We start from the raw sequence: 10,678 nt of genomic DNA, 5'->3' as shown, positions 1-10,678 counted from the left end.
TTATATGTAAATGTAATTTTCTGTATGCATATGTAGATATGAATGCCCATGTATGTTACTTTATGCATATGTAGATATGAATGCCCACGTATGTTACTTTATGCATATGTATCTATGCATGTCGTTATAACACTTGATTATTTGCAATTAAATATTAATAAACAGTAATGGATTGTCGGTTAAGATACTCAAGGACTATTAGATCAGTAAATATTTGCTAGAAATAAAATACATTTTATTTATATCGTTTACGTTCATAGCAATGTTCTGTTGAATTCGTTGGTTCAGTATTTTTTTTTAAATTAGGTAATTTCGAATGGTTTCTCTTCTTTCCCGCCACCAAAAAATTTCTTCTTACATTTTTCTCAGAGTATAAATTCTGGAGAATGCCTCAGTAAGATTTCAAACCGACGTATGAAGAATTGACGAAGTTACGAGAGTTTGAAGAAGACGGCGCGCGTTGTAACAGAGGAAACCAGAAACTTTAATGCCGTTTTTCACGAAACTACATTTTTCAAGCTTGCGGAAGTAATATCTCGGAGATTAACAAAGCTTCCGTCCTTAAACTTGAACAGCTGGTATGGAACATGTCTGTCCACCCATTAACCTAGGATTATAACAATACTTGTCATAAGTTTTCTGTTATTAGCAACGGGAGTCGAGAGCTCCTGATAACTTTCGCTTCGTTGACTTTGAAGTCGCGCTACTCTGAGCATTTTTCATTTTTCACATTTAAATTACAGCTTTATTTATTCCCGTCCAAGTTTGGTGCTATAAGACATTAAAAAAAATTCTATAGTAAATAAATTCGATAAATATATCAATCCTAAACTTTAAATTTTCTAAGACACTGAATTTGGATTAATGTATGGATAAATATTTAAAATGCAGTCAATCTATGAAATTTATATTAACTTCACACAAAAGATTTTTAATCCTATTTTCTATTAAACATTAAATTTTATCTCATGAACACTTTGCAACATTATCAATGGCATGCCATTCAATATTTTTAAGAAATACCTTCAAGAATTTGAACTATTATACAAAAATATAACAAAAAATATGAAAAACATTAATCATTGAGACTAAAGCAGGAGATCGAAGAAATTGACGAAAGGAAACTTGCGTCCACAGCACTCAAAAGGTTAATTAAACTTCCAGTATGGACTAGGAAATGTTAAAATTTACACACATGTTTATTTATGCTAAAATACATGTTTCTTTATTGTCACACACACGCAGTTTCGTTGTCGGGTGTCATTTAACAATACGTTTCAACAGTGTATTAAAAATATACTCATTTTGTTTAAACATTGTCTTCCTAAATTCCTTGCACAACGCCAGTCCACGATTTTCGGTAGTTACGTTATTTTGGGAATGCACGTTAAATTAAGTATTCGTAACTTACAGTAAAACGTCGGAGTTTTGTCGCCAGCGTCATTCTCCACACGAAACGATAGAAAACCCATGCTAGTCTTCTAATCGCACTAACTTATCGTTAATAACTAGCATTAAATTAGAATACTGACGAGTTACACGCAATTATACTTTGTTTTCGTATTTCACAAACGACGTATACATTGTTAAGTTTGACTAAAAAAAAAAAAATACGATTTGACTCGCATCGAACGTACGGTGGGTTTTATAAAACGCGCTGCCCTGTTTTTCCGTGTAGACTAGATTCGTTGGAAAATATGCGCTGTATTGTCACCAATGAAACCTAAACAAAAATTCAAGCACATTAGATTACCTGCATACTTTTTGTATAATGAAGTTTGAATTTCTACAGACTCTTCCGTAATTATTGAAAAATGAATCAACACTGCATAAATGAACGAATTTTGGAATCTATAGAATTATCAATATTAGATACTAATATATAATTACTTTCTTGGAAATAAATAATTAAATTCTTATGCAAACATGTAAATTTTTAAAACAGTCTCCAAAGTTTTCTTTCAAAGTACTGTTCAGACCAGCAGAATTTAAAAGAAACATATAACAAGATCAAAGGAAGGGCATTATTTAAACGGAATAAATTTAATTAAAATGAACTCATAAAATCGAGGCTTTTTTACAGCATCAAACTATGTACATGAACGAAACATTTCATGCAGAAAATTACTTCAAGGGAAATATAATGAAACCCTCAAAAAGCATCGTGGCAACCTTCACCGAAAAGGGTAATAAATTGAATATAAGATACAATGTTACGAAACCTGTGATGTGGCAACGTGGGTAGACGAAATATTTCGAAATTAATTATGTTTAATTTAATTTCTAACACGAATTGTTTGCCTCGATACGAATTGTATTACGCGACCTCGCGTCGACAAAGGTTTAATAAACATTTCGAGGTCCGCTCTCGCAGCCGAAACGTATTTCACTTTAACCGACTCGTAGAGATGATTTATTTTTGGAATTGAATTTCGTACCTGCTATTGTCCGACGACCACGTTTGGTTCACCACCGTTCGATACCGCCTTCGCTTTGATGGATGCAAAAGTGTTAAGGAACTCGAGGACCACTCCGTTTGTCCAGCCGAAACCCGTTTGAACATCGTACTCGCCGCCGCCGCCACCTTTGCCCGGTCTTATCGAGTCGTACTGCAATTAAAAGAGTATGTAATTAGAGTACGTAATCGTGCGTTCTTATTTCAAAAGCAGCCGCTTCCGAGATGCAATTAAGCCACCCAGCGATCGGCAGGTCCCTCCCGCGTTAATTTCTGCTGTGAGTGGGGCTGGGAAGGCTTAGATCAGTGGTTCTTAACCAACGAATCTCACGGTGTAGTTCACGAGAAGATTCTTAGCCTTTTTGGACTCGCAATTTAGAGACAATAAAACCTGATGCAGTTCGCAGTCTTGAGTAACCATAGCAACAAGAATGGCTGGGATGGCTTGTAGGGTGGTTTTTAACCTTCGAAGGTTATAGTATAGTTTACAAGAGGATTAGTCTTTTTGAGCTTGCAATTTAGGGAGAAAAAAACCTAATGCAGTTGTAATTACGAGAGTTTAATAATAAATAATAATTAAACCACAACTAAGTTTATGAATTAATAAACATAAATGATGACAATTTAAACTACATTGTTCTTATAGATTAATTCCTTACATTATTGTTGAGAGAAAGTTAAATAAGATGCTTGAGTATTACAAATTTTGTATATTTTATTATAATATCTCATTTATTCGAAGAAATAATTTATTTATCTATTCAAATATATAAGGTTACTATTAATAATTCATCTATCTATTTTAATATATATATATATATATACTTAATATTGATGATTCGTTCATTTGTTAAAATATATTAGGATTAATATTAATAATTCATTTACCTGTTTCAAGTATACAAGTTTAACATCAATAATTCATCTATTTTAAAGATCAAAAGTTGCTCCAAATTTTAGGTCAACAGTGTACATTATACAAGACCTTAAATAACACATATGACTGTTACTTTGAACTCAAATTCAATTGTTTTATCCAATAAATAATAACGAACTTTCATTTAGTACGTCAATGTATCAGGCTGCTTCCCCTACCACGCATAATGTTCAAGAGCGGGTTCAGTCTTGAATTCTAACGATCTTATTGATCCGAGGACTATAATCAAAATTTGGCCCAAGTCGCACGAACAATGGCTAATTAAAGTTTACGAAGTCGAGCATGGAGACAAGTTTAACTCCTTTTCGTAATGAAATTCTGAACGAAGAGGGGAAAGATTGTTTTACCCCAAGCGTTCTCCATTTCTCAGTATTACGCGTTCATGTTGCGTAGCGAATGTTCCGACGAAGCCGAGTACAAAGAGTCGCGATTGCGTTGTTGTTGGGTTTCAGGGTAAATCCAGTTCAAAGTTTTTCGGAAAAAAAAGAAATTTCTACGCGGAAGTTTTGGTTACGTAACGAGGGAAGATTGGAACTTGTATGAAGAACGGTACTTGGAAATTCATTATCCTCTCAGATACTGTTTGCATCTCTTTTCAGGGGCTCTCTCGTTTGAAAGTAAATGATTGCGATTAATCTGCGAGTGAGCGCACTAAAAGCAAGGGGTTCGAATCAAGATGTAATTCTACCTTCTGAGTACTCGTAGAGTTTCATGCGAATCCGGAAAATATCGCGATAGTTAATGCATATGTACGTAAATGTTACGACTATCGAGGAAATATTGTTATTATTAATATTTACTCTTAGTACCTTGCAATTAGGGTATGAATCAAAGTACCCCGAAAAATACAGGCAATTTTCTTAAAAATAAAGATAACCCCTCAATCTTTTTTTGTTTCATTGTGTAATGTATATAATTTTATATAAGAATAAGAAAAATGATGTCTTCGATCAATTAAAGTTTGTAATAGATAACAAACAAAATTTTTTTAGGGGAAAACTTTTACTTTTGATTAAGTATCTCCATATTTCTGAAGAAATGGAAATACATTGTCTGAAATTTGGAAAATTTCTTTCTTACTCCCTATATGTTCACATTTTAAGGATACCCTGTAGTTATTTTTAATGAAAAACAAAAGTATGAATAAAATAAATTAATAAATTAATAAAATAAAATAAATGGGAAGCTTGTAGTACGTTCTTTTTTATATAAATGAAGCTGAAAACTTTTATCAACGAAATATTATTCATTATGAAACTGGATATTCCTTTCTCATTTAAAAGAAAATATTGAGACGGCAATAACATCGCACACAAACTTAAATTAAACTCGGTAACTTTCTTCCCGACTGGCAACTTTTCTTGTTCAGTAATGTTAACCTTCAGGACCATTTTCTTCGATATTTTTCGGACTTAATTGAGACTTATTGCCCTTGGGGATATAACTATAATTACAGAGGAGTCTTTTAAATCTTCTTTAATCCGGAGAGCTTCCAGCAAAGGGAAAATGAGTGGGATCATTTCAAAGAGCGTGAACATCTGTCCAATTAGAGACAGAATTTGTCATTCCAACGACTAAGGAATTAAAGCATATCTTTTATTACTTCTACGTAATCGCAAAGTTCACCGAAATAACATCGTGTCGTAAGAATGAGAAATAATGTCCCTTTCACGACATTTACTTTTTACATTATTAATTTATCAACTGTAATGACAGAAACTACCAGAAAGGTTAGAATCTGTGGAAATAAGTCTAATTCTTCTGAATTGTTGCTGCCAATACTTTGGAGTTTTTGGTTTCATTTGTTAGGAGCATATTCGAGAACAGTATATCATGGAAGATGGTTCTGCCAAGACTTTTAATTGCCTGTCGCTTTCCGCGGCAGTTTAAAATTTACGCAATAGCTACAGTCTCTCATTCTGTATGCTTATCAGCGAATGAAGGAGGAGTATCGATTGGCGTTAATCCTCGACACGTGAAACACTTTCACTTTTCCTTACTCTTATTTTCTTCAGAGACAATAACGAATACCCAATTGTTCACAACTCTCGAATAACGTACTGAATGTTTAAAATAATTAATGTCTATGCTCTCCACGTTGACACTCGCATCTTCAAGTATTATTTTAAAGAACTTACAATAATGTAAGAATTATTTTCATGCACAAAACGACAATCCTCTCTCCTATTTTATTTAAGAAAAATAAAAGAGTAACCAGAAGATGATCCAAACTTTGGGACGTACATGCAATACCAATAATTTTGTTTGTTACTTTGAATATTTTTGTACGTATAGAAAGATTATTTAAATCAAATAATTAAGCAACCTATTATAATACAACACTGTCTTTGTTCTAATAATCCACAGGGTAAATAAACTCTTCCACATTTTTCGTCTATAATTGCTAATAAAAATTCATTAAATTTGGAATAATTTTTTCGTTTCTTTTTAATAAGATAACTTTTAATATAGTCCATTTCGTTTCTTTGGTTTCTTGACATTTTGCTAACAATTTATCCAGCTAATGTTTGCTTGCGAGATACAGACGACATTAAAATACTGAAATATGCATCCGAAGTAAAATTATTCATACACACGTAATTCCCTAATTCTGCACCACTGGGAGATGAGCATCGCAAAGCTTTATTTATGTTGCTCTGGCCTTCTGATTTTCTGGTGGTTTGTTACTCTCAGAAATAGAATCAACTCACGGAGAAAGAAAATATCCCATCCAGTCATTGATATTATAAATTGCTACGTGTTTCGAAATAAATAATGGTCCACGATTTGGAAAAGCGGCGTAACGACTTTCAATTTGGCAAAATGAAGAACGTGTATACCCATAACGGATTTAACTTCGCGAAGTAAAAAATATTCTGAAACACACCATCGTTCAGGCTGTCTTCTTCGAGGTGTAAAAAAGGGTTGCGAAAAGATGAAAAAAGAACCGAAAACGTGCTGGTATTTTTCAACGTGAGCCCCCTCAGGCACGGAAAAAAGTATCATAAATTTTCTTTTTCGTCGCCGCATCGTAGTCGGAATGAAGTATGAAACTCGACGGTTTTACACCTACGGGTGGTTCTTCGAGTATCTTCGCGCGTGAACTGTGAAAACGTATCTTGGAAAACTGAAACGAGGAAAATCGAAGGTTCTGACTGCGTGAAAATGCATAGGCTGGTGAAAAATGATGGACAGTGATTCATTCCATCCACAACGGATCCGTTAACTCTGTTTCTTTGCCGAGGGAGAATATTTTAGCTTGAATTTGTACATCTATCTTGTGCCTCCGCGATCCTCTCCTCGAAGGCAAATGTACGTCAGTCAAACTAGTGACATCCTAAAGCTTCTTTTTATGTGCGAGAATAAAATTGAACAACTGGTTTCATTTATGTATTCGTGTTGTTTATGACTGTTCCCTCTTTATTATTCAATGTAGTCTTGAATTAAGTTGCTCTTATATATACTTGTTGAATAACTTTTGTGTAATTTAGTAAATGATAAAGCTTTCAATTCCAATTTCATCATAAATTCTTTTCTAAATTTAGGTGTTCAATGATATGATTAAACAAATGAAGAAACCCTTTAATTAGAACAACAGTGTTTGTATACAAAGGATTTAGAAGAGAAGGAGGATATAACTTCCACAATCCTCGTTCCAAACTTTTAAATCTATTCTAAGGGAATGCAGCTTTCATTTGAAATTTTCTGACCTGAATATTTTAAACGCCCTGTACATGACCTACGATACATATTACTTTTTCCGGGTATTATACTTCGAATGTCGTCTATCATTCTGATTACATTTCATGGTATCCATCTAGGCGAGAGGAATGTATATCTCTCCAATGTATCAGAAACGGAGATCGATGCAGAACATGATGAATTACTGGACAGTTAAAGTTAGACGTGTTTCTCTGAAAGCTTTCAGCCCTGCTTTCCCTTCTGTCATCCTTACAAAAGCGGTGGACATCGGCTGGTATCCGATGAAAGAACCCTTTTACGATCTTAAACAGTATCTTGGGTTACCCATTCGATAGGGACACAAAGATAATGTTTACGCAAGGCACTTGTCACTGTAGTGGCATAAAAAGTGGGCTAGAACAGCTGCTGAAAATGTTCAGACAAACTAAAGATCCGTGAACTGTTTAATCATGTAGTAATAAAGTTAATGTTTATCTTCTTCGAGAGATTCTTTCAGTTCTTGACTCTAAAAGTTCGATTATACTTTGGATTATGTTTTGAAAAATTTGTAACAAAATAAATTTGAAACATCTGCAAACTGATAAAATGACAACATCTTGAAAGCAATCTAGCGACTGTATGAACTGTCTTGACTTTTATAAATAGTCAAAACAAATTGGCAGATAACGAGTCAATTTTGATTGAAACAATACAGGGACGCACAATCGCAACATCATTGGTTCATTTGTTCACCAGATATTACATCTAAAAATTAGAAAAGTTTTATTTTACAGAAAACTGATCTAAACTTTGGCATACAGTGTAAGCATATATGGAGTTTAGTTAAAAGTTTCGTACCTTCGCAGATTTTCCGAATTTCACCGTGATACAATTATATTTTAAATACTTCAAGGAAGTTTGTTAGTTTTGAAGAGAATGCGAGGAAACGAAACCGGTTTTCTTTTTTGCCTTAGACAGAATCCTCAAAGTAGTGTTTTTGTAATTAGGGCTGATAAGAAAAGTGTGCAAACTGTAACCGGAGTGTCCGAATGAAACTTACAATTAGTAGAGATAAAGATCGTCATCAAAGTAACGTAATCTGATCTAAATTAGAGGCGACCTCTGCTGCTAGACATCGTTGCATTTAAGAGAATCTTTTTTTTTTGCTTCAACGTGGATAGACTAATCTGTAGCTTCTGCGAAAGAGTTGCATTTATGCATTATCCACTTATGCAAGTGCATCTAGACTAACTGCAGTCAAATTTTTCGTATCGATCATTGGTTCACAGTTGACTAAATGTGTAATTAGATTTGACACTCCTTGGTCATTGCAACAGTCTGTTTATAGAACTCACCTTTTCAAACATTTTTCCCGTGTCCATGTAACCAGCGTAATTAGAACTGAGCCATCTAGATGCTAATTCACTGGCGAAATCCATTGCTTCCTTCACATCGGTCCAATAAAGACCCATTACTATAAACGATTGTAATGGTGGCCATGCGTTCGGGAAATCCCATTGCTCTCCCGTTTGAACTAGGGACGTTGGTGTACCACCTACGAAGAGAAAATGTAAACAGTCCCTAAAATTAACTCACAGAGGAATATATAGAAATAACGTACGTAAATGTGATGTTGATACATTAATATTGACTTTGAAAGTCATTTTCCATGTTACAGTAGAATTAAATTATTAACGTGATTAAAATTGTTTTGTAAAGGAATATAATGATTATTTACATGAATTAATTTTGTTTCAATAGAGTCATATATTAGAATTAAAATTTGGACGTTTAATTTAAACTGATGCGTTCTCCATCACTGCAATATACAAAAATAAAAATAAATAATAATTAGCAGATCAAAGTAAAGCGCATTTAATTTATCTCAATATACGTATAATTACTCTCAGTTAAGTAAGAGGATTATATCGTTTATCTTTAGTAATGTACAAACGTAAATTTATTGGTATTGGCAAAATAAGACTTATTGTTCCACAAAAATCTAAATCTAAATAAAGTATGACATTTGTAAGAAGAACGAAATATATTGTATTTATTATACTAAATTCTATTTTTTTTTCATTTATAATGCAGCCAAATCATAGTACTCTGATTTTTTTTGTTAAATCTTGAAGCATATATCTTTCGAATAGAGAAATACTGATTATGAAATATTGTATATCAACTGAGCATAGATAAAAATTCGCCAAGGAGTTCCTTTTCTCGACTATGCAAGTACCCCTATCCCCTTAAAGTGGTTTATCGCATAGAACTGATTGCTCTCTCACTCTATGACTTCACTGACCTAACCCAGGCTTTTCACCTGTGCATTGGGCAGTGCCAGTAGCTGAGTCAGAGCTTTTTTGCTACTACTGATACTTCTACATCTACTACTACTAGCCACAGCGTGCATAGTTCTGCGAAAAAAGTGGGTCACAAGGCTTTCCTGAATTTCGACCGCCATTATCAACTTCCATACATTTTAAATGCTGCACTTCGAAACTTTATATCTCAGGAACACATTGAGATATTCATGTCAGACAAAATAGATCATCAAAGGCGCGCTTTCTTCTGTTTGTAAAAGGCGGTAACTTTAGAAATTTCGCAATTCTTTCAAACGAATCTTGCATTCAAAGTGAAGGACGTCGACAAGTGTTGAAACAAGCGCAGTCAATTTTTATTATCTACCAAGGGCGTAACGACAGTGGTCAACACGAGTGTAATTTAGACAGGTGTGTATTTGAAACTTTTTATCTGCAATTGGGACCTGGTTAATAAAAACTTCAATCTGGAGCATAATAAAAATGAGGTACTCTTTCTTTTTTTCATTGTGGATTGCAAATCGTCATTGTAAATTTTTAATAGATGAGAAGAGTCTTAGTTAAACATGTTTATGGTCAACAATTACATTCTGACTCCTTCGACAATTTTTATATCTTTATTCGTCAACTGTTTATTTTTCAACTGTAAATAATTCCTTTGTGTGGAGCAATGATATTTTTAAAAAACATGTTCTACTTTTCATATTAACGTTTTAACTGAAGAGGATTTGAACCAGACTCGAAACATTTAAATGAATAATTATTGAATTTCGACGTGTACTGACTATTGTTATTATTTCAGTGATATTCGATTTAAAAGGAAGCTTTGAACCTATGTTTTCTTTTTACGTTTGATGTATAAAATAATTTCTTTCATTATACATTCCATCATTCGAACGGATTACACGATTCACGTTTAAACAGCTTTTCATAATCTCAAAATATTTGTCAGAAATACGTACTCAACTGGCAAACCGAAACGGCATTTAACAATGCTACATGTTCTGCGACCGATAAACACTCCTATTTCCAGCAGCTGCAGAAAACGTGGGTAAACATTTGTCTCTTATCTGGATTCCATTCGATTTCATTCTTACGAGAATAACTTTAAAAGGTAAAGATTTCTTCGACTTCGTACCCGACGAAAGTTTAAATTGAATCAAAGCGCTGGAAAGGAACAAACGGTCACTGCGCCCCGGTGGGGAAATTAGAATGCGAATCGCTTCAAAGGGTATTCTTCTTTTCGCGAATTTCTTTATTCCTAACGCACAATAAAAATGGCTG

At 33.7% G+C, this 10,678-nt stretch overlaps 1 protein-coding gene across 1 annotated transcript in view; it reads right to left on the bottom strand.

Moving 5' to 3' along the window:
* Window positions 1-1,180: 1,180 nt before the first annotated feature.
* LOC128873279 (trehalase-like) overlaps window positions 1,181-10,678 on the bottom strand; it is a 40,078-nt gene continuing 30,580 nt past the window's right edge. Inside the window, exons 8-10 of the mRNA XM_054116738.1 lie at window positions 8,429-8,628; window positions 2,439-2,609; window positions 1,181-1,723 (exon numbers count right to left, since the gene is read on the bottom strand). Coding sequence (XP_053972713.1) covers window positions 2,442-2,609; window positions 8,429-8,628 — 368 coding nt within the window. The 3' untranslated portion in view covers window positions 1,181-1,723; window positions 2,439-2,441. The remainder of the gene's footprint in view (window positions 1,724-2,438; window positions 2,610-8,428; window positions 8,629-10,678) is intronic.

Source organism: Hylaeus volcanicus, chromosome 3, assembly GCF_026283585.1.
Source record: "Hylaeus volcanicus isolate JK05 chromosome 3, UHH_iyHylVolc1.0_haploid, whole genome shotgun sequence".
Lineage (NCBI taxonomy): Eukaryota > Metazoa > Arthropoda > Insecta > Hymenoptera > Colletidae > Hylaeus > Hylaeus volcanicus.
The sequence above is the reverse complement of the archived record's forward strand: the minus strand, read 5'-3'. Positions and strand labels throughout refer to the sequence as shown.